Source organism: Canis lupus, chromosome 23 (assembly GCF_048164855.1).
Source record: "Canis lupus baileyi chromosome 23, mCanLup2.hap1, whole genome shotgun sequence".
NCBI lineage: Eukaryota > Metazoa > Chordata > Mammalia > Carnivora > Canidae > Canis > Canis lupus.
This window is the reverse complement of record NC_132860.1, coordinates 8,852,190-8,876,249: the sequence shown is the minus strand read 5'-3', so window position 1 is coordinate 8,876,249 and position 24,060 is coordinate 8,852,190. Positions and strand designations below refer to the sequence as shown.

The following is a 24,060-nucleotide window of genomic DNA, read 5'->3' as shown; positions in this document are numbered from 1 at the left end:
GCGCATCCCCCTTGTCATAGACGCCTGTTAGTGATGCGTGCATCTAACATATCTTCTCTCCCCTCACTCATCTCTTCCACTTTTTTTTCTTTCCCGTCATGCAGTGCATCATCCAAGGACTCATCTCAAAGCAAAATCATCCGCTTCACTCTGGGTCAGAAAAAGATCTCTAGGTTAGACTTTTCTCTGTGTCCTGCAAAGCATGGTTTCAACCCAACTCATTGATCCCTCTGTCCTGGCTAAGTTTCCTTTGGGTCCCTTTCCTCATTTCATGTTTGCAGTTTGAGAAAACCAAACATGCTTTGGCTAATGATCCAATGTTGGAGAGTTTTGAGAGTGTGGGGAGGAGGGGGAGGAGCTTCATTGAAAAGGAGTGTGTATGTGTGTGTCAGAGTGTACGTGACATGAGGGTGTACATACTCCTTCTGCATTTCACTGATTTGGGCTTTGGTTGCTCGGCCATCAGAATCCTTTTTTGATTTAGGGAGAGGTAAGTTTCTAGGTAGATTTTGTAGTGGTTTTATGATGAGTTTGGCTCCCTGCTCTGGCCTGGCCCTGATCCTCCCGCCTCACCTGCATCTCCTTGTGTGTGTGTGTGTGTGTGTGTGTGTGGTGCTTCTTATTGTTGCTGTTATTGCTAAAATTACTAATGTGGGATTAGTTTTCTTTTGAATGATAAAGACCTAAAGCATGAATCCAATTGGTCCAAGGAGACAAAGCAGCAAGGCAGCTATGTCTCATTTTAGTTTCTGGATGCTTTTTTGTACCTTGGAGAGATTGCTTCGGTTACCTAAAAATACAAATTAGCCTTGCTCACTAACTTGACATAGAGTTTGGCATCTACTGCCTCCTATGAGAACCCATTCCAGGGTATGGAAAATGCCAGTCATATCTTTGGGATCTACTGTTACTGTGAAAGTGGCAATAGCTAATATTCACTGAATGCTCATAATGTACCAATTGGAATGCATTATCCTAATTTAATCCTCCCGGCAGTCTTCATGCAGCAGGTGACCTCATTACCCCCATTTTACAGATGAGAGAACTAAAATCCAGGAAGTTAGGTAAGTTACCCAAAAAAGTGGGGGGAAAAAAAATCAGGATTTGAGCCCAGGTGATCTGACTCCAGGCCCCTCACCTTAACAGCTGTGTTACTCTCCTCTTCCTTCCCCTTGAAATCTCGTCCTTATGGGATTGTCGACGCTGCTTTTAAAACTCTTAGATTTCAGCCCTTACTCTCAGTCTTTTGCCTCACCCTGCCCTGTGCACCATCCCAGCACCCCAGAACCTGATGCTGGGGTGGAATCTCTTCATTTTCATTGAATTCTAACGGGATACCCACACTACATTTGTATCTGTATCCGTGTGACGAAAATCCATACTGCATGTCTGCCTGTTGCCCTACGCTGTCAAGCTCTAGGTGCCTTTGCTAGCCAGTGTTCCCTTTTTCTTTTCTAAAAGGCTACACATAGACCCAACTCGGAGTCTACCTGGCTGATGGGGAGAAGGCACAGGGCAGTTGCTTCTCTGTAGAACAAGTCCATATGTTGCCCAGACTTGATTTTGGGGAACAGGAGGGCACCCACGTGTATCAGCGGTTCTCAGAATCCTGTGTCTTTGTCGGTTTGGGCTGCTAGAACAGATCACCATAAACGGGGTGATTTAAACCACAGAAATGTTTTCCTTATGGTTCTGGAAGCTGGGAAGTCTGAGATGCCAGCACAGTGGGGTTCTAAGGAGAGCCCTGTTCCTGGTTTCCAGATGGCCGTGTTCCTGCTATGTCCTCCCATGGCAAGCAGCGAGAGAGGAAGCAAGCCCTCTCCATTTTCTTCTTATGAGGCACTAATCCCATTATGAGATCTTTAACCTCATGACCTAAGTGCCTCCCATAAGCCCCATTTCCAGATACTGTCCCTAGGGATTAGGGTTATGACACCTGAATAGGGGCAGGGGCAGGTGGGACATAAATACACAATTCATAACACTATGCGAGAGAGCACCTGCTTCCCCTGAAAAATAACATGGGGTCCGACTTGGATACTCACTGCAGGGCACACGGGGTTCCCAGATCTTCCAATGTTGTGCAGATTTAGGTGTCAACCTAAATAAGGAGGTAAATGGAGGTGAGCTCAAATTGCCAGACTCAAATTGAGTTTATTTGGAAATAGCAGAGGAAGTGCAGTTTGAGAAATGCATGCCAGAGCAAGAAACAAGTGAGTCTTTTGAGGGCTTGGGGTGTGCTGTATTGATGCACCTGGAGTGCAAGAGGGGCAAGTGCCCCCAGAGTCCAAGCAGTAAGTTCTTCAGTTTGAGGCTGGAGAGGGATTCTTGGCAGATATTCACTGGTCAGGAGATAAGTTTCTTTTTTTTTTTTTTTTTTTTTTTTTGATAAGTTTCTATATTCTGTAAGTCAGACATTTATGGGAAATCAGACTCTCCGTTCTTAAGTGCTGTTCTTCTGAGGACACGGGCATGAGATCCTCCATTTCCTCCTCTCCAGGTCTGTTGTAGATTGAAATTCTTTCACAGATGAAAGGAAAGGAGGGGAGTAAGCTTGGAGGGAACCCGAAATCCAGCGTTTGTTCCCACGATGTGCTTGGTTCTAGAAGATAAAGCAAACAGGAGCTAGCTGGGAAAATATCTACTTGGAGGCCCATGCCCATCCCGAGCGCGGTTTGTTATCAGTCCCCGATGATGGAAGGAGGCTGTGGCTGGGAGGCAGTGGGAAGAAAGGAAGGGCTGGAGGGTGAGGCCATGTCTGCCCCTGGCCCCCAGGGTGTGCCGGGTACAGAATTCCGAGCTGATTGAAAGTCAAGGTCTGGCTTCCGTTCAGGGCCACATCTCTCACCTCGAGTTTCTTTTGGATACATTTTTGTCTCTGCTGAGGCCAGTGAAAAGGATGTTCTTTGTTTCATTATTTGCCTAATGCTCCTCCTTGTGGTCCCTAACCCCCCTGCATTTCCCACCCCCAGCCTTGAGCACAATTCTGATAAGCATTTTAGCTGATCCAGGCATCACCAGATGTAGCAGTAAAGTTAGCTGCCAAAAGAAATAGCCTTACCCCTGCTGACGGAGCCAGACACCCCTCCCAGAGCCCTGGAAATAGGTCTTTTACTCAACTGCAAACCTTGAACATCGGCCAGAGTCAAACACCTTGATAGGTACCAGGGATGTCGAACAGGGTGGGAAGCCTCACTCGTGAGTCTGGATGCAGAGAAGAGGCTTAGAGAGGGAAGCAGCACAGGGACGAAGGATTTCCATGAATTTCTGCCTCTGACTACAATGATCGTCCCTTGGCAACCCCGGTAGGCCCCGGGTATGTAGGCGTGCTCCATCTGCGGAGGCAAGGAAGCACGGCGGCTCTGAGTGCAGCTGGTCAAACCTAGTGAAAGCCCATGTTTACCACTTAACCATGTCACCTGGGCAGATTATTCTCTAGAAGCCTGTGTTTCCTCACTGGCAAAATGGGGTAGCACTGCCTCATTCCCAGTGTTATGTGGGTCAAATAAAGTCATTTCCAGTCCTTTAATATCTGGTCTATAATGAGTGCACCGTAACCAGCCTATACAGTGATGTTGGTGTTGGGGGTTGATCTGGGCCAGCTAGGGCCACCAGGCCACCACTCGCAAAGCCCGACGGAGTTGATCTACACGACCATCTTGTGGAGGGGAAGCGGTAGGGCTAATACTTCTATTCTCTTTGTCCAGCTGCTGGAAAGCAGAGGCCATGGAGGTGAGAGGTGTGAGAGACTTAGCATTTAATGATCTCTGGCTAAAAGCCTCTCCGATCACAACACCTGCCATCTGAGGTCCCAAGCATGTGCACACAGCTGTCATCCTTCCTGGAAGGGTCATCTTCTCCCCACCTTTGAAGTGGCTTTGCCGGGGGGGGGGGGGGGAAGGGGGGGAGGGTGGCAGGGAATACTGCTTTCTTCCCATCAGCACGCAGAGCGCTTGGAGCCGGGATGTGCTCACGGGTTATATGCCAGGAAGGAATGACAGTTTACCACCCTGCCTGCTTGGCTCTGCGCGTGGTGAAGACATTGACCAATGGCTCCAACAGCAGGAGAAGTTCTTGTCTACCTCTTTTTTTACACCACTTCCTTTAAACTTATTTAAAAAAACAAAAAAAGGCAACGTGTGTGTTTCAAAGAACCCATCTATGCCCTCTGTCCTTTTGTAACTCTGTTTTGGAACCTGGCACGATCTCAAGAAGTAGAGTTGTTCTTGCAGAGGAGTCCTTGGAACTTTCTGGCACCATAAATGACCCAGTGTTGACTTGATGTGCGCCCCTCTCCCTGCTTTTCTTCAGTGAGGCAGGCACCTTGGGCAGCATCTGTCGTGGTACCCATGGCTGTTCCACGTGAGCAAGACCCCATTCATTCTTCTGTGGAGAGGGATGCTGATGTTCAGGCAGTGACTGTTTCCAGACTGGGACTTGATAGAAGTTCTTGTGATGCACGACAATGTTAATAGTAATGAGAATGTGAGCTGGAGGCCGAGGGTCTGTGTTGCTGTGAACTAGAGGATACTCTGCTTTTCCACTCTAGCCCTGCTCTCAGCCTCCCTAAAGAATGCCTCCTAGCTGGAGGGCAGGACAAAGTCCAGATTCATACTGTGGCATCCGAGGCTCTCTCTACTCTGGCCCTGCCTGATTCTCCAGCTCTATTTCCTCCCAGCCTGTCCCCCACTCCCCCACACACACCAGCCCTTCCTCCTTTCCTCTGCAGAAGACCTCTCCCTCTCACCATGACTCCATACTCTCTTACCCTCCACTCACATTTCCGTTCCACGTGCTGCATCTTGCTCTGGGATCGTCACATCTATTTGGAACCCTCCCTGACCATCCTGTCAACTTCTAAGGTTATCATTTTCCTTCTTTCAAGGACTTCTGGCCTTTGCATATTTTTTTTTTATCAATATGTGTATAATTTAAGTGTCATCTGAAATAAATCCGCCCCTGAAGATCTAGATGAGATTGAATTAGAGCCCTGTCTTAGTCTGTTAGGGCTGCCATAGTAAAATACCACAAACTCAATGGCTGGTAAACAGCAGACCTTTATTGCTCACATTTCTTGAAGCTAGAAGTCCAAGATCGGGATGCCAGCCTTGTTGGGTTCTCGTGAGCACTGCCTTCTAGGCTGCTGATGGCTTTCTCACTCTGTCCTCACATGGTGGCAGGGGCCAGCTAGCATTCTACATCGCCTTTTATGAGGACATTAATGTCATTCATGAGGGTTCTGTGTAATGGCCTAATCACCCCCCAAAGGCCCCACCTCCTAATGCCATCATACCGAGCAATTGGATTCCCACATATGAATTTGAGGTGGGGTCAGAAACATTCACACCATAGAAAACTCTTTAATTTGCAGAAAGTCCAGTGCCTTCCCCATGGTTGCTCATGTACCTTAGGTCCTCAGGGTCACCTTTGTCTTTGAAATACTACATTTGAAATCTTCTAATTCGCTTTGAATTAATTCAGGTGAACTGATTATCCCAAAGAATGTTTGGGTTCCCTCACGGGTAGATCCAAACAAGCCTTTTTCCTTACTTCCTACCCACCACATATTCATTCATGTCCTTTGTATGTGAGGTAGACTTTGCTGAAAATTTCAGAGGGATAGAGGAGGGCTGGCTTTGGAGCAAGCAACTATTCAAGCTCATTCACAACAAAACCCAAGTTTTAAGGCCTTGAGTTGTCCTAGACACCCTCTGAAACTTGAAGGCAATTATTTGGTCTCCACCTAGTCTTCCCATTTGGTCAAGTTGAAGGAGCAGTCCTGACTAGGGTGTTAACAGTGATGGGGGTAGAAGGTGACATGAATTGCCTTGAGCTTTGGGGTGGCTTTTGGTGCCTAAATATGTGCCAACCATTTTTTTTTTTTCATGTCAGCTGCCCTCAAGGCCTTCAAGAATTCCTTCTCCATTTCTTCTAAATTTCTTAGAAAGACACAACCCTGTAGCCACTTGAAGGCTATGCCACTTCCTCTAGATCCTGACTTAGTGCAGAGAATCTGATGATGACCACCCATAGGAAACCAGAATTGTCTTAGTTGCTCCAAGAACAGGAATGTTTCACTGTGGGGATCGGAGCCTACAGATGGCTCCGAGGTACCCTCAGTATAAGGTCTCAGTCACAGATACTTGGATGAAGCTATTTCTCTTCTGGAATGTTTCTTAGGGAAATGAGGACCATCTGCCAAAGCCTGGCTTGCCTCTTTGAAAATGTAGATCTCAGACTCTTCTGTGTTGATTTTTGTCTGTTCTCTTCTGATAGTTTCATCTAGATTCATTGATTTGCTTTATTATTTGATTCCTTTTTGTACCAAAGCATGTTTCCTTTATTATAATGCCAAATTCATTTATGAATTTATGCTCAGCAGAGAGGATAGGAAGGGGAATTAACATGCATTGAGTTCATACAATAGGCCAGACATTAAGCCCCATTCCAAACAAATAACTGTCCTATTGGAGAGTTTATTATTATTCCAAAGTTAACTGATCTGGAACATGAATCTTAGCTCATAATACTGGTCCAGTGTCATGTGTATGGAAAAGGCCATATTTTATCCATTATCCCACACTGCCTCACAGAGGACTAGATTTGCCTACCCAGTTCAAGATTGTACTCATCCCATCCCATGCTTTGATCATCTTTCTGTAAAGGCCCTGACTGCCCTGAAAAATCTGTGGTCCATCCCTGGGTCAGGGCAGTGGAGGCTCCTCAGCATCTCTGGAAGGAATGTATGTTTTTTCTTCTTGTTGCTTTTTGCTTCCCTCCTCCTTACAAAATTCCCTACCGAAGTAGAATGCTGTGGCCTTTTACCCTATACCACTTTACACCATTGCTGTGACATCATCTTGGAATAAGACTCCTGTAAACTATAGCTGGGTTAAAGGAGTCCGGCCCAAAGGACCCCATGTCTGCACCTGCAGAAGCTCTACCATTGGCTGTGCATACTCTGCTAAAACTGACTTTGGAGGACATACTAGATGCTGTTTGTTTGCAAAGCAGAATCAAGAGGTACCACATCCCATTGCTGGACCTGCATATTCAGTTGTGGTGACCGTGTCTGATACCCATATATAGACCCTGGCACTTCTGGTTTTATACCCTACTCTGTGTCTGTCCTTGTGGGGTGAATATTTTCTCCAAACAAGATGGGGTAAATTAACAAGGGACAAATCCTCCTAGTGCACTGGGAAGTGTACTACCCTCTGTCACCTTGGTGGGGGAGAACTCAACCCCTTCCTTCTCTCCTAGTTCCTACTCAGGGAATTGGGCCACCTTCTTCTTAGCTGTATAAATTTTACAGTCCTCTCACACCAGCTCATGTTCTGTTTACTCTACAACCATCTTTCTTGCTCAGCCAGCAAGAAAAAGTTTAAAGTGATTGCCTGCTTATATCTAAAATGCTTCCAGACTGCAGACTTCTTTGGTGCTTACAGATTTGTGTGGAAAGAGAAAGTTGAAAGCTTTATGAGTTGAAAGTTCAGGCTTATCACTAGATCTAATGCTAGTCAGCAGAGGTTCCAGTGGCTTTTAAACACAGTTAAGTGGGTTTTAGCTGAAAGTTATAACTATTTCATTATTTATTCATCTTTCAACTTTTAATGATTAGAAACAGCCTGCTTAGTAGTGTTTGAACCAAAATTCTGATCTGGGGAGTCTTAGCCTTAACTCTTTGGGGAGGAGGCCATAATATCTTTAGACATATTACAAAGATGTCTGCTAACTTTATTTCCCAAACCACCCCAAATGAGGTACTTTATTTAAAGAGAAAGTGTATGTTTGTCTTTAGGTTAATAGTTTCCTGATGGTTCTACAGAAAGAACATCTGATTTTATCCATCTACTGTGCAGAGAAACTGGGCTTCAGCCTCTAAGTAATGCCTATGGAGACAAGTTGTCAGGTGTTGAAGGAAAATGCATATCTGAACACGTGTTTTCATCCAGGCCATAAGTTTTTTCATTGTAGATGTATTGGGTTCTGAGTGCTAGCAGTTCTCTTTCTGACCATGATAATTACATAATTTTCTTGATTCTGCAATCCTGAATTATGACAAACACCATATTAATACCTGCCAGAAGAGTATACACATAATAAGGTAAAAAAAGTTTAGAATTTTTTTTAAGATTTATTTATTTATTCATGAGAGACACAGAGAGGCAGAGGCACAAGTGGAGGGAGAAGCAGACTTCAGGTAGGGAGCCCGACGTGGGACTCGATCCCGGGTCTCCAGGATCATGCCCTGGGCCGAAGGTGGCACTAAACCGCTGAGCCACCAGGCTGCACTCAGCAAACATATTGGTTTACTCTTCCTTCAGAATTTCTCTTTGCTCAAAGGCAAACTCAGATTTTGCTGTTGGACTTTGCAGGGGTCATTAGTAGCCTAGACATTTGTAGTGTTCCACTAAATCTTTTGATTGGCAAACGTCCACAGACCCAATGTCTTGAATGGTTTCCTTTACCTCCTGCATGGTTGCAGTTCCTTCTTCTGAGACACTGCTATTCTCCTTAGACCGAATCCATTATTCTGTTGCTTTTGCATTTTAGGCTTCCAGGTCCTACTGCAAGGGTATCCGCTGCAGGCAGCGAAGCCAAAACACGTGGAGGGTCAGCCACTGCTAACAACCGACGCAGCCAGAGCTTTAACAACTATGACAAGTCCAAACCAGTCACCTCCCCACTTCCACCACCACCACCAAGCAGCCATGAGAAAGGTAAGTCGACTTCTTGAGGGTCCTTTTTGGTATCTTCTTTATAGCAGATCCAGTTCCTTTGGGTGAGTGTGGTCAGGGTTGGGAGCAGGGTGCTAATAGGATGGTGGGCATGGGCCACAGGACATACTTGGCTGGCAGGAACTTTGTTATCAGAGGCATTAATAAAGTGGGGGAAATATGTTAATGGTTGCTGGCAGGGATACCTGTGTTTGTTTCAGTGGGGGTCCAGAAGACGCCTGACTACAGAGAGAAGCAATATAACATTTACAATTTGAAAATAAACTTTCATAGAACATGTTCTGTATAGTAGATGGTTTTCAGAAATGCAAGCTTCTTGGAGTGTGCATTGTGTGAACTGATAAGGTTCTTACCCATCAGAGGGGCTATGAGGGGAGTTAAAAACAAGGGGTTTTTCACCCTTTGTAAAAGACATGAGGGTTGGCCAGATGAATATCTTGGATACATGTAAGGAATATGCAACATTAATCTTGGTGTTTTGATGATGTAACTTTCACCAAAAGAGGATATGATTTTTTGCTGTACATAGCCCTGAGATTTTAGGAGGGGGGAAATGGTGAATAACCTTATGGGGGTTATTGCACAGAAGGTAGTGAAACAAACCTTTGCTTGCTTCAGTCTGAGTCAGCTTAGAAGATTCTACAGTAAGAGGATGAGCCCTCCTTCATTCCTCCCAGACTCAGTGGTTTAGACTTCTTGGTGGGGAGTGGGAAGAACATGCTCAGATCTCTTGGAAGCATTTTCTGTTTGGTAGGATTTGCCCTAGATGTGTCCCTCAACTTCCCCCAGACACAGGAGAGCTGCCTCCCACTCCCTACAGTGGTCCAGGAGCCTGGACAGTCCTCCCACTGTGAACGAGATCAGAGCCTCCCCAGCCTACCCCTGCAGTCCAGGATGACCTGGTTCAGTGGAGCTGGGTTTCTTCCCTACTCCCACCTAGAATACTTGAAAAAACATGGAGGAAATTTTTATATGGCTGACGTATATATGGCAGAGGGTTTTGCCTACAGGGCATTAGAAACTCTGCAACTGGCATAGGATGTGTCCACCAGTCAGGATTCTTTGTGATCCAGCCCTTGGCTTGTGCCTTAAACTCCTTTTTCTTCATCTTCTTTTCTCCTCCCCCCTCCCCTCTCCTCCTTTTTTCTTTTCTTCAACCATACCCAAATGTGGTCTTTTCAAAAGTGTGTTCTTTTCCAAAGTGTATTCTTTTTAAAAGTGTTTTAACTGCAAAAATAACATATGCTTGTAAAATAGTATAAGTACATGTCAAATAAAAGTTCTCCTTTGCATGCTCCCCGAAGGATACTAATATAAACCATCCTATGTATATTCTTCTGGAACTAATTTCACAGTACTTTTACACACACTCACACATGCACAGTATATATAGAAAGGTGGTTTTTATATAAATAAAAGCTACATTTTATTGAGTACCTACTATGTGCCTCATTGAATCCCCCCACAAGCTATGTTGTTATCCCCATCTTACAAGGCATGAGATTAAGGCAAAGGGAGGTTAAACCCTTGCTGAGGCCACAGCAGAGATGGTGAGAGGTGGAGTTGGATCTAAACCCAGGTACCTTGGTTCCAGCATGGTTAATACTGTGCTTTTCCAGCAAGTGGAAAAAAAATTCTCAGAGCCTGGCCCATTGAAGTCTGGAGACGTGCAAGTCGAGCAAGAGGAGCTAAGAAGGCAACCTGTGCATGGCCCTCTGCTGGGCCAGCCCGCCCTTGTCCCATGGTCATCTGGGGAGGAGCTGTCAACAAAAAGTCTGAAGGATGGATGTAAGACCTATATCCAAAAGATTGAGGAAGGAAAGAAAAGTTGCCCATGGGTAGAACAGATAGGGGAGGATGAAGCGTTGGCAGCTGGAACCTCGTCCCAGAGCCCACCCCGGATGCAGAGCCCCTCGGGCAGCCCCCTGGGTGCTAGGACAGTCACCAGTCTGCCCCTGTCCTGGGCAGGGGCTGCCATGTGCACACAGAGCAGCTCGAGAGCCACAGTCCTGTGAAAGGACGGTGGCTTGAGTTCTAACAGTCATCGCCCCAGGGAAGGACTGTGGGATCAGAAGAAAGAGAAGTCCTGCTTATTTACTGAGCAGATATTATTTGCCAGAGGCTTTGATTTACTCTGTGTTACTTGATCTTCACAAATGTTCTGTATGGTAAATATTATTAACCCAGTTTTACAGATAAGTGAGGCTAATTGAGACTTAGTCACTTGCCTGCCCTGGTAATTGAGCACTGGAATTCCTATCAAGGTTTGACTCCTGGATTTGAACTCTGGCTCTGTCCTGTCCCTGGGAGGTCTGCAGCGAGGATCAAGTGAGGTAGTGTGAGAATGTTTTGTGAGCTCTGACTCTCATAAAATCCACTAAGGATTCGCTTTTAGAATGATAAAAAATAACCGAGCCCGGTTCCAGGTGCATGGAAGGGGAGTGCATTGATTTTTCTTCTCCAATCCTGGAGAGCTTCGGTAAAGCAGACTTGAGGCAGACTGGGGTATTTTTTTTTTTTTTTAAAGATTTTATTTATTCATGAGAGACACCGAGAGAGAGGCAGAGACACGGGCAGAGGGAGAAGCAGGCTCCCTGCGAGAGCCCGATGTGGGACTCGATCCCAGGACCCCAGGATCACGGCCTGGGCTGAAGGCAGATCCTCAACCACTGAGCCACCCAGGTATCCCTGGACCTGGCTATTTTTTATACTAATACTTTCCCACCCTCCTGAGGTAAAGGGACATTGCAATTTTACCTTCAGAGGCTTTGGTATGTCCTCCTCCTTGCTCACTGTCCCTGTGTTCCCTGCTGATTGCCCCTGTGAGGTAGCCAGATCCACCCAACGGCCAGTATGCAGGGAGAGAAGTAGCTCCACCACCTGGCCATGTGGGAGGCACAGCAGATTCCTGGGTGTCTAAGATGGCATCCCCCACACCTTGAGAAGTCTTGGAGAGATGCAAGCCAGCGAGCAGAGAAATTGTAGCTCAGCGAGGTTGGTGCTATGGTTGAGGTAAAGACTGCTTTCAGATGAGTTAAAGTCCATGATATAATCCCATGACCTGTCCTTCTCGAAGCTTTCTTGCAAGTCAGCCAGGCCCCGGTAGTATCACGTGCTGGCATTTCACTCTCAGGTAAACCAATCCATAGGCTTGTGTATGTGACCCCCTGGGCCAGGAATTCTCCTTTTAGGAACTGATCCCACCAGTAAGGGGGATGAGAAGTTCAGTATTCTCTCCATAAATGACAAAAGTATTTCAACACCGAGCCCTGATTTTTTTTTTTTCCAAAAGGATAAAGAGGAGTAAAAGGAAATTTTATAAAAGGTAACTTTTCCAAAGCTCCAGAGCACTTAATTCCTTGTGAGGAAATACTAAAAGATTCCTCTTAAAATCACGTCCAATCATGCCCTCCTGCCATGACTGAATTTAGTTCTGATCACACTGAACTGAGATGTGAAACAGAAGAAAAGTAATAGATATATGAAATAGGTCACAGAAAAAGCCTAGGGACGGGGACACACACACACACAATTTACTAGCTCCTTTCAGTGAGGTGACCAAGTACATGGTTGACTTATAAAACTCAAGAATATCCCTGTACAGCAACATAACCTATTTTAATTTCCCTAAAGACTCACGTCTCAGATTTTTGCCTGTGAGGTTTAGAGAAAAGCTACAGATCCTTCGCCTTTAGGAAAACCTGCTAATTGCTGTGTAGTTGTCACTAGCGTGGTCGGGTTTGACTTTGGCTTCATCCTCTCGCTCCTGTGGGCAGCAGTCAGGTGCCTCCTTACCTTAAGGCCTGCGGGATGTTGTGAGCAGGATCCTCCGCAAAACATCTGTCTGTCAAGGGATGGCCTGGAAGCCCGACGGCCCCTCACTTCCTCTGTTGGCTCTGAGTGGCCCTCAGGCTCCAGACCAGAATCACAGATTTTCAAGGGAGAGGAAATAGCTGTCATATTCAACATTTGTGACATTATCTTTTCCTTCCATCCCTTTACTTCCATCCTCTGAATGGGTTAGCCCTGCTGGAAATCTCCTACATTTCTAAAGTGTTTGGTCCATCATATATGACTTTGAAATGTTTAGTATTCCTACCCTACATTCTATGCAAATGAAAGATGTTCTCTCATGAATAATAGGGTTTTCTTCACTTGGGAGAAAGCATATCTTTATTATACATGATAAAAATCATCCTGTAAAAAAATGTCAAACACAAATGTATTGAAAGAAAAGGAGCCCTATGTAACCTCACCTCTCATTAAGTTTATCACTTAGTTTGTATTCTTCTGCATTTTCTTTATGCCTATACTACCATATTTTTTATACTATCATATTTTGATAAATTTTTCCTAATGTTTAGTGTTTGTCAAGCACTGTTCTACGGGTTTTATAAGTAATAATTCTCACAGGAGCTCTGTACATACCCACTCCCACGTACACGCACACACATTGTATGGGACTTAAAAACTTATAAATAGGGATCCCTGGGTGGCGCAGCAGTTTGGCGCCTGCCTTTGGCCCAGAGCACGATCCTGGAGACCCAGGATCGAATCCCACATCGGGCTCCCGGTGCATGGAGCCTGCTTCTCCCTCTGCCTGTGTCTCTGCCTCTCTCTCTCTCTCTCTCTTTGTGTGACTATCATAAATGAATAAAAAAAAACTAAAAAAAAAACTTATAAATAAAATCAACAGATCATGGCCAGCCTTTTTATAGGTTTTTCTCTCTTTAATAGATGCAGAGTACTCCATTGCATGAATTTACCTTAATATTTTTAATGACTTTCTTTTTGGTTGCTTCTGTTTTTTTTTTTTTTTTTATTGTTAGTGTTAAAATTAACACGCTCGTATCTTTTTTGCATGTATACACCATTTCAGTGGAATTGCTACGTTATAGGGTATACACATTTTATGGCCGTTTTAACATTGCCAAATTTTGCTTCCAGAAGGCTTATACCTATGTCTGTTCCCATCAACAATGTGTGAGAGGCTAGTTTCCCTACACCCTTGACACCACTTCTGTTTTTACTCTCCTGGGCAAAAAAATACCCTGTCTTTGAAATGAGGCAAATTATTTTAAGAAGCTGAAATAACAAGATCATTTGCTAAAAATTGGCACTTTTTACTGATGCTTTGCTATGAGTTACAGCTAGTGGCTTTGGCATGGCACACAAAGCACTTGGGCTTGAGAGCAAGCAGTCTGCCAGCTGGCGTGATCTCACTCAAGACACTTAATTTCTCTGGGCCTCAGTTTCCCCTTCTGTAAAGTCATTCTGAGGTCGTCCATCACCAAGCCACTGTGAGGCGTGAATGCTTATTTTCCCTGGCCCTTTGGTCTTGTCTGATGGGAGCCCCATGAGCGCTTTCTGATAGGCTCCCCGCCTGGTCTTCATCCTGTGTCATTTACTTCCTCTTGTTCATTCCAGCCCATCCTGGGTAAAAAAGAAGAGCCAGACGTGGGTGGAGACAGAGTTTTACAGCCTTCAGCGCCATGTCCTGTCTGAGCAACATTAGAGCCATTGATTTAGAATCTCTGTAAACTTGTCACTTTATGGTTGGTGAAGCAAGTTATTTATCTGAGTTAATGATTGGGAGAGCTGACTGTGAAGAAGTTGCCCATGGCCCACCATTAACCAGGATCCTGACATAAAATTATAGATCAGATGGGATTAACTCAGTGGTCCAAGTCACACAGAAAAGAATACGGTTGGGTGCCTCTGTTTCAAGTTGTTTCTCTTATTTGTCCATTTTGAGACTGAGACACACAGACTCTGCTTTCTGGGGCTGTCAGCCTCAGGGGAGGGGCGATGCTCACAAGTCTTATGAGAGAGAAATGCTCAAAGTCGTGACAAAAAAGATAGACTTAGCCAGGAAGACTCCAGAGGGGACTTGAGAGGAGTGACAGCATTTGCAGTGGTTTTCAGCTCCATATTTTTGTGGAGAGAGAGAAGGGAAGGCTGGAAAGGATTGACTCATCCTGCTGTTTGGGTCCAGGTGTGAATCTGACAGGATATCTGCTGCGGTCTCTGTGTTAAGACACTCATGTCCTATGGAGGACCTGTAGAGGGGAAACTTGTACAAGATCATTTAAGAGGTTGGGTAGAGCCTCCCTTGGCCATAAGGAGACCCCTGCCATTCCAGAGCTGTTATCCTGGGCCGACAGCTCAGGTGCTTGTTGTCCGTGCTGGGTAGGTGGTAATCATCTCTGTTAGAGAATCGGCTGTGAAGTTGCCTTGAGCCTCCAAGCAGAAGCCATAAATGTCTGCGAGCTTAAAAAGCCAGCTTAAGGATTTGAACCAAGGAGGCATCACTGGTTTTAAAGGACTGTCTGGGAGGGACGCCTGGGTGGCTAAGTCACTTAAACATCTGCTTTTGGCTCAGGTTGTGATCTCAGGGTCCTGAGCCCACATAAGGTTTCCTGCTCAGTGGGGAGGCTGCTTCTCCCTTCCCCTCTGTCTCCTCCCTCCTGCTCATGCTCTGTCTCTCTCTCTCTCAAATAAATAAATAAAATCTTTTTAAAAAAATTAAAGGAGGGCAGCCTGGGTGGCTCAGTGGTTTAGCACTGTCTTTGGCCCAGGGCCTGATCCTAGAGACCCAGGATCAAGTCCCACGTTAGGCTCCCTGCATGGAGGCTGCTTCTTCCTCTGCCTGTGTCTCTGCTTCTCTCTCTGTGTCTCTCATGAACAAATAAAATCTTAAAAAACAAAAAACACAGATTCTTGTGTCTCACCTGCCAAAAAATAAAATAAAAAATAAATAAATAAATAAATAAAAATAAAAAAAAATTAAAGGAGTCTTTGGGGGATCATCTAGAAATGAAGTTCAGTGAACTATTAGGTCAGCCTTTGAAGCTAGATAGGCAGGATGAATTAAAAGCTACCAAACTTAGAGATGTCACACATGGCACTAGAAAGAAAAAAAAAAAACAGCCTAGCAAGCGTTTGAGAAGTTGCAGTGGTTTCTTGGACCAGAATATAGTTACCTGGGGAAGAAATGTTGAGGGCCCTACAATTAAAGAGAAAGTGTTTACACTCAAGCAGGCAACTGCATTAGAGTTCTGGCCTTGCCGCTTCCCAGAAGTGTGGCCTTTGGGGCAAGTGCAGTGCTCACCAGGGCATCTGCTCAGGGTCACCCTCAGAGGACCATCATAAGCCACATTTGGCACTGCAGGTGGCTGGCAGGGCAGTGAAAGTGTTTCTCTTCCATGGGCATGGTCCTGTAGCAGTGGTTATAGCAGTCCACATGGCCATCCAGGTGCTGTCACTGCCCCCTCCCACCTAAGGGACCACTCAGGTGTGAGGATGTAAGACTCACACAAGGCAGGTGCAAGAGTCACTCTAGCTTAAAAGCACCTATCCTGTGGGAGTCAATATCTCTTGCAAAAGCTCCAAATGCATAACTCCTAGGGTTCCCACAAGGATTAGGTCTGATTAGTAGTCACAGTACTTGGAGAAACCCAAAATGATGGTGTCCCCCAAGAGGGACAATACTTCATTTATAGCTCTTCCAGTCCAGATGTGGTTTAACTATCAAGGGTCATTTTTACCATGAGCAATGTTGCTTGGTAACATAGCTGACATTCTATCTTTATCAAGTTTCCAGGGGAACACAGTCACAAGGTTAACCAAAGGCTAAATTCTCATGCAGAAAGGGAAAAGATTTTGTTAATCCTTTTCCAACAGTAGGTCAGCTCACCGCTCAGAGATTCAGTGTATTTATCTGTGAAGTGGCATCAGGCTGCCCTAGCCCAAATGATGGTGGCAAGTCAGATGAGAAGCACTGTCTCTAATATTTTTTTCTGTAGCACAATTCATATGTTCTGTCCTTGTTGCTTCTACTGAGTGTGGATATCACTATGGAATATTATGACTTCTTGTTTCCTGATAGCTGGAGCTCATTGACAGCGTGGGTTTCATTTGCACGGGGTGAAAAAAATTGCCAAGTTCTGATTTTTCAAAATATTGTACAGTCAGCTCATTTGCTCTCTGTTCATGGTGCCCTTTCACAAGTGGGCAGGTGGAGGTTAACAGCTTCTGCAGTAAAGGCAAGTTTCATTTTCTCCGTTTTCATTTTACACCAGTTTCCTTTTGTTCTAAACAACGTTTTGACACGATCTAAATGAAAAGATAGTCCTAAAACACATGGTTTCGGGTCTCTCAAATAATGCCTCAAGCCATTAACATTGTTCCACTCAGGCACAGTGTATGCAGGTTGCCCACGAACATTCCAAGAAAGGGCAGCCTGGTGAGTCTCTATTAAGCCTAGAGCATACAGCTCAAGTCCCATGCTCTGGTGGGACAGTAGACTCAAAACTCTAGACTGTTGTTTCTCAAGGTATGAGTAATAGACCATGGCAACCAGCATCCTTTGCAGTAATTGCTAGAAACACAAATCCCGAGACTTTGTAGACCTAGTCCTTCTAAGTGAGTCCTTCTGAATGAGAACCTGGAAATCTACAGTTTGCACCCCTGATATGCTTAGACCACTGAAGTCTGAGATCTCTCCTAGAAGGACTTCTGGGTCACCTTTGAAAGAGCATGCTGCCTTCTGGTTGCCCTTCCATTTGCAGCAACCACTTTGTTAGTGTGTCATTATGGGGAACGGAGATAATGTCGTTAAGACACCCAGACTAATGCCTGGCATACAGCAGGAGCTCAGTAAATGGGAAACCATTTAAATTTGCATATACATTTTGTTGTACATATATTTAAAATTCTTCTCAGAGCCAGTAACTTATACTGGGTAGACTTCCATATTTGTGTAGATCTTCGTATTTTATTTTGGCTCCATTCTGTTGTCTCTCTAATCTTCAGTGAAATTCTTATTGTAACTTCTTTTTTTCTTCTTCTTCTTTCTTCTTCTTTCTTCTTTCTTCTTTCTTCTTTCTTCTTTCTTCTTTTTAAAGAGAGGCCAGGGAGGGGCAGAGAGAGATGGAGAATTTTAAGCAGGCTCCATGCCCAGCACCGAGCCTGACATGGGTCTTGATCTCATGACCCTGAGATCATGACCTGCGCTGAAATCAAGAGTCAGATGCTTAACCAACTGAGCCCTTCTTATTGTGATTTCTTTAAAATTTCAATATTACCTCATTTCCTTTATTTTTAAAGATTTTATTTATTTATTCACGAAAGACAAGACTCCAAGATCACGCCCTGAGCCAAAGGCAGACACTCAACGGCTGAGCCACCCAGGCGTCCCAATATTACCTCATTTCAATTGAGCTAATAGAAAGCAGGGAAAAGGACTCTGATCTCATACTTAGCCTGGAAGTATGAAAAAGATAGCATCGCTTGTGGGGTCTAGATACCGTAGCAAAGGTAATGTGGTGCAAGGAGGGTGCTTGAAGGGAAAAGTCAGCTACCTTTCTCTGATTGGAAAATCATCTCGAAGATGACTCTCTCTGCTTGGCACTTGAAGAGCTTGACGTTACTTTATCAGAGCGCTATCTTTTTTGGAGGACGGATGATCCCTCATAAAGCTTCCTAGCCGTACTCCATCTTAGCTGTTGTGTCCTTAACCTGTAGCATTAAATTAAAGTCAGTCATGAAGGTGAAAGGAATCCTATCTGATATAGTCCCTCTGGCCACCTTTGGAAGCCATTTGCTTGATCTACTCTGTAATTCAGAAGAGCCTTCAGAGAAGGAGATGGGTCAGTCCTTCTTGTGTGGGAAACAGCCTTTAATGCTAAGGACATCCTTTTTCACAGAAATAAGAAGGATATAACCATGTTTACTTTCCTCTACATATGTATGTGTTTCAAAGCCAGCGGGTGAGCTTATGATTCTGCTGTGTATCCTGTTTCTAAAATACGATAAACCTGGCTTTTTGTAAGAAGAAGAATGAATAGAGAAAAGTAGAGAGAAAATAAATCATTTCAGAAGGTAAAAGACCTATTTGATTAGTTTGTGTCAGGAATAGAAAATGCCTTGTTTGTCGTTCACCCGATCTTCAGGGGATAAATCTCACCATTTCTTTTGCTTCCATCTGCTATGTGGAAAGGGTCACATGTACATGAATTCAATCTAATTTCAAGGATCATTGGTAGGGGAAAGTATTTATGTTTCTGGGTGCTTTCATCATTTTTATCCAGGTGTCATCTGCAGTCAAGGATTAGTTGTCATTCATCTAAATGTGTTTTTTTTTTTTTCCTTTAAGTATTTGACAGTTTATTAGCACAGAAGATAAATACATTTTGGGATAAAACGCAATTACCTTTTCTCTGAGCACGTATGGCCCATAACGACAATGCACGGAACGAACACCGTTTTGTTCAAATGGACAAGAAGAGAATGCTGGTCAGAACAAGGGGAGAGCTCCTGAGCAATAAAACCCGACAGCGAGTGTAGCTGCAGCAACTCGACAGGGAGTTGCTTGTGCATGCACGCGTGGCTCCTCTCTGTGTTGAAGACTGGGCATTCTCAGGCTTACCTGACCCTAATGGAGAAAATGCCTGTTTCTCCACTGTGTGCCTTGACCACTCTGTCAGTGTGTACTTGGTTAGGATACCAGCACATAACGCCTGTGCCAGGGAATCTGTCTTCTCCTGATGATAATGAAAAATGAGGGGGTCCCACGGAGAACATGTGTTTCCAAGATAACGGTCACAAGACAACCACATCATGGTAAGACTGATGCACGGGCTGTTGGCAGGTGTTGGGCCGAGTTGACGGTCATGCCGCCGAGTGGTTTGTGCCAAGGCACTAGGATCACAGTTTACATTCTTAGTGTCCTAGGAGCTCCTGTCATGAATCCTTGGCTGCAGTCATGCTGATTCAGGTGATTAACAAGGCCCCCTGAACTTTGTGGATGTTCCACAGGTACTAGCTGCGACTAAGCTGCTGATGGAAATCTGTGGCTTGGCCTACTTCTGTCCTAAGAGCAAAGGTAAAGAAGGTGCCTCAATATGCTCCCTTTGTTTTTTTTTTCAAAATGAGAGAATCAAAGCATTTTATGAAATGTGAAATGGAGTCAGGGCATCAGTGACCTATAATAACTCACCAGGGGTAAAGCAGTTAAAAAAAAAAAAAAAGACTGGCTCAGGATGGTGCAGACATTGAGTCTCTGCTGCCCCCTACTGCCCAGGTTTTATATATTGGGTCTCTGGGTAGACTTGGTTTCTAACCTGGCGCTCTCAGGGCACTCAGTTTGGGAGGATAATGACTTGAGATTGTCCCAGTGTTTTCTTCCAGAGTCTCCCCACATTTGTTTCCTCGGCTTGAGAGAATTGCATGTGGATGGAAGAAAATCCACATTGTGGGTATGACGGGGTTCATGTGGCATGGTGAAGGTCTGACAGCAGGCCTGAGCTAGAATCATCTCTGCAGGGCCGTCCACCCCCTCCCTTCAGCAGCCACCAGCTGGTGGATTGAAGAATCTGGTTTAGTCCTAAGAATAAGGATCTGTGAAGGCACTGGTTGATTTTTTTTTTTTTTTTTTTTGCTACAAGAAATGTTCTGCTAGATTTGGCTTTATTTTTAATCATTCCAACCAGACTGTACAGTATGGAGTACGTGCGTCTCCCTTCTTATTATGCATGCATGTGCTTGGAACTCAGTCTTTCATCTATTTAGCACGTTATCAGGTGCCTTCTATATTTCTGGCATCATGCGAGTCACACTAAGTACTCAAAAGTGAAAAAATCGATAATGATCTTTGCCCTCGAGGAACTTAAAGTCTAGTGGAAGACACTGATATTAAACCACAGATAATCTCATGACCTTTTGTGTTAACTGCTTTCAAGAAGAATATTAGGTGCTATGAGGGAGCATAAACGAGAGATGGAACCAGTTCCGTGGGTTAGGTAGATGCTCATCGGCGTGAGACCCAGAGACAAAGTCTTCAGGAGACCATTTTGCACAGAACACTCACTCTGTCCCATAGTGGCCAGAAACAAAGGATGTTTTAGGAAACAGTTTTGTAGAGAGAGATCAGTTTCCTTTGGAAATGAAAATCTGTATCCTGGGCTAGCTTTTTTTTTTTTTTTCCCCTCCTCTCTGATCACAAGAGAACTAAAAAATTACAGGGACTCAAACTTTCCCTGCCTATTAAAAAAAAAAGAATGTATTCACATTTGCCTTCCCACAGTTGAACGGGGCCTCACGGGAGTAGGGGGTTTCCTGACCTCACAGCAACAGAAACAGAAGCTAGGTCGTCACTCGTGGAGGTCACTAAAGGTGGGGTTTCCTATATTAGCAAAGTAGACTGGGTTGGATATTCTCTAAAATCCCTTGCAGATAGAGTATTTGATTATCCTTGGCTAAGGGTAGAGTTGGTAGGATTTTATTGGGTTCTGGAAAGGCCTGATGATGACACATATCCCTCATAGTTGACCCGAGTTCCCAAAGGCTTACCATTGGATTGGTTCCTTTGAAGGTATTCTTTCATTGCAGAAATGCACCTTATTCCAGATGGTGCTGCTTCCATTCCAGGATTTACTTCTGTACTGAACAAAAAAGTTGCATTTTATGTAGATAATGGCCTGGGTACAGTTTGTGATGACTTATCTTCTTCCATTCACGTAGTTGGGGAAGATGTCTCCCGTAACTTCAGGTAAGTTGTCTTAGGACTTGCTGCTACTCTGAAGCCATCAGGGAGGCCACAGGCAAGGATTTCTGCTGTGTAAAAGAAGTCGTGGCTCCTGGCTGAGAAGTTGTTCATGGATGGTTTCAATCATTTAACGCTTGGATTCGTTTCCTTGTCCTCTCCTGAGAAGAGCCAGATAGAAAAATACCTACAGGCAGAATTATTTCTAAAAATCGATTTTACATACATGCTGTAGGGGGCAGCATTCATTAGGGAAAGCCAGGGAACGGCCCTTGGAAGAGAGGAATTTTTTAGACCTTATAGGGAAGAAACTTGGCCCTGTTTGTAAAGATCTCTGTGCACCAGAGGTGCTTGTTCTGTTCTGTTATTCATATAAATGGATGAGCTTCTGGCTCTTTGGTGATAACACTCCTTAGGGGCCCAGGATCCCCTTGCCTCATACGTAATTTTTCTTGTGTGGAGTCTATACCAGTGAGCATCTGTGAGGGAGAGTGACTTTTCCACATGGGATGTATGTGCCAAGGTGCAGATTCCTTCCCAGATCATCCAACACCCAGCTTGTGGTCTTTAGCCATGTTCTGAGCCATTGCAGTCTACTCACCCTCCAGTCAGAAATAGTGACTCTGGGACGCCTGGGTGGCTCAGTGGAGCATCTGCCTTAGGCTCAGGGGGTGACCCTGGGGTCCTGAGATCGAGTCCCGCATCGGACTCCCCGCAGGGAGCCTGCTTCTCCCTTTGCCTATGTCTCTGCTTCTCTCTGTGTGTCTCTCATGAATAAGTAAATAAAATCTTAAAAAAAAAGAAAAGAAATAGTGACTATTTCCCCCAGAACTGCTCCAAACCTGTTATTGCCCAGGAAATCGTAAATGATAGTGAAACTTGTGGGAGTGAACCTTTTTCTGGATCCTCTAGCCTTGAGAGAGTTGGTCCAGCAGGTTGTGACTTCTTGATCCCCATCTCCCCAGGCCCTAGAAATTATGGCTTCAAATAATAGCCATGTAGACACAAGCCTACAGATTGACAGGACAGTTCAGTGGAGCTGTGCCAGGCTCGAGTGATGTGGGTTGGCTCACGCATTGTGGTCCTCTGGGTGTTGGCTGGATGCTGGCTCTCAGCAGAGATGCCCCTGCTTCCCTTTTCTATCTTTGATCCTCCAGCAGGCCAGTCCAAGGCCATCCTCATGGTGGACGAGTTCCAAGCCCAAAGTGCACAGCCCATTGAAGCCTGTGCTCCAGAAAGGGATATTGGTTCTCTTTCTGCTGCATTCTGTTGGCCAGAGCAAGTCACACAGCCCGGCCAAGTACATGGGGTTGGGAATCCTCCTGTACCAAGTGAGGGAGGAGCTGCAGAGCCACAGTGGCACCCTGCAGAACCTGACTGGCCCCGTGTCAGCCTGTTCTCGGGTCTCTGGGGTCCTTGGTCTTCAGATACCCATGCTCCTCTGCTTTCTCTTTTCTGTACTAACTGGTACAAGTTGTATGATGAAGGTCCAGGTGCCATACTGGGGTTTGGGACACCAGGGGTCTCTTCCTAGCAATTCCACTTGATGACCATGTGACTTTGATGGTAGGTCTTTATAATCTCTGAGCTTCCAATTCCTTGGCTCTAAAATGGAAGTGAGAAGAGCACCAACCTCATAAAGTCAACACGAGGATTACATGAGATGAAATATGTGGGAAAAGTCTGAATTTTGTATGTCATATGCATGAATTAAATCATGAGTGTGCACAGTCTAAAATGGCTTCTTACGGGCAGAGTAACCGCAGCAGCTGGACTCTCCTCCAGCCAGTTCTCTACTCCTTGTCTTTTGCTTCAGATCAAAAGTCTAAAGTGCCCAGATCACCACATCTTGCCAAGCTATGTCTCTCGTGGATAAACTATGGTGAAGGCTGCTTTTGAAAACCTAAGAGGGGACGCCTGGGTGGCTCAGTGATTGAGTGTCTGCCTTCAGCCCAGGGTGTGATCCCAGGGTCCCGGGATCGAGTCCTGCATGGGACTCCCTGCATGGAGCCTGCTTCTCCCTCTGCCTATGTGTCTCATGAATAAATAAATAAAATCTTTAAAATTACAAAAAAAAACAAAAAAAAAAACAAAAAACAAAGGGACCAAGAAACCCAGAGTGACTTTCACTGAAAAAGCAGCTTCTTAGCAAATGAACACTTGCCATAGCTTGGTTATCTTAGAAGTGAGTAACCTATTGATTTTCAAAATCCCCCCCCAATAGCCACTCATTGAGGGAGGGGGATTCAGGATAAAAGTATTGATTTAGACAGGCTAACATAATGGAAGAAGCATTTGTTAGGTTGCCGTTTTTATTTTTCATAAATTGGCCACTGGAGTGGAAGAAAGAAGACACATCTTTCAGCAGGGTTTTGAACAAAAGGATATTTTTAAACAAAAGGATATTAGCCAACTTAATTATACTCCTAAAGCAACGTTAAAGGTCATGATTGATGGTTTTTGCACAGTATTTTGGAACAAAGGCCCCTTTGATTAGTAAAGGGGTTTTTTTTTTTTCCCTCCCCCCAGAATGTGATTCTGTTTTTCCTTCTGTTTGTCCATCATCCTTCAGTCCACGTTCTCTGATCTTCTTAATGCATCCAAACCCACAGTTGAAAATAACCTGCTGCCCCACTCCTGGGAGTGGCGACTGGAGCATCTTTGGGCAATGAAAGGAGAGACAGTGTAGCTGAGCTAATGAACGGTCCAAGGAAGAGGTTGGGGTGCCAGCCCTGAGTGCGGCCATGCCTGAGCGTACGAGGATGCCGTGGCTCT

General features: G+C 44.9%; 1 protein-coding gene across 6 annotated transcripts in view; it reads left to right on the top strand.

The window, feature by feature from the left end:
* The window catches only part of NAV2 (neuron navigator 2), a 727,084-nt gene that overhangs the window by 499,905 nt on the left and 203,119 nt on the right, over window positions 1-24,060 (top strand). For 5 of the 6 annotated variants that reach the window (XM_072793786.1, XM_072793782.1, XM_072793781.1 and 2 more), the window contains 2 exons: window positions 105-173; window positions 8,557-8,723. In XM_072793786.1, the coding sequence (XP_072649887.1) occupies window positions 105-173; window positions 8,557-8,723 (236 nt within the window). The remainder of the gene's footprint in view (window positions 1-104; window positions 174-8,556; window positions 8,724-24,060) is intronic. The other variant, XM_072793784.1, reaches the window with a different exon arrangement.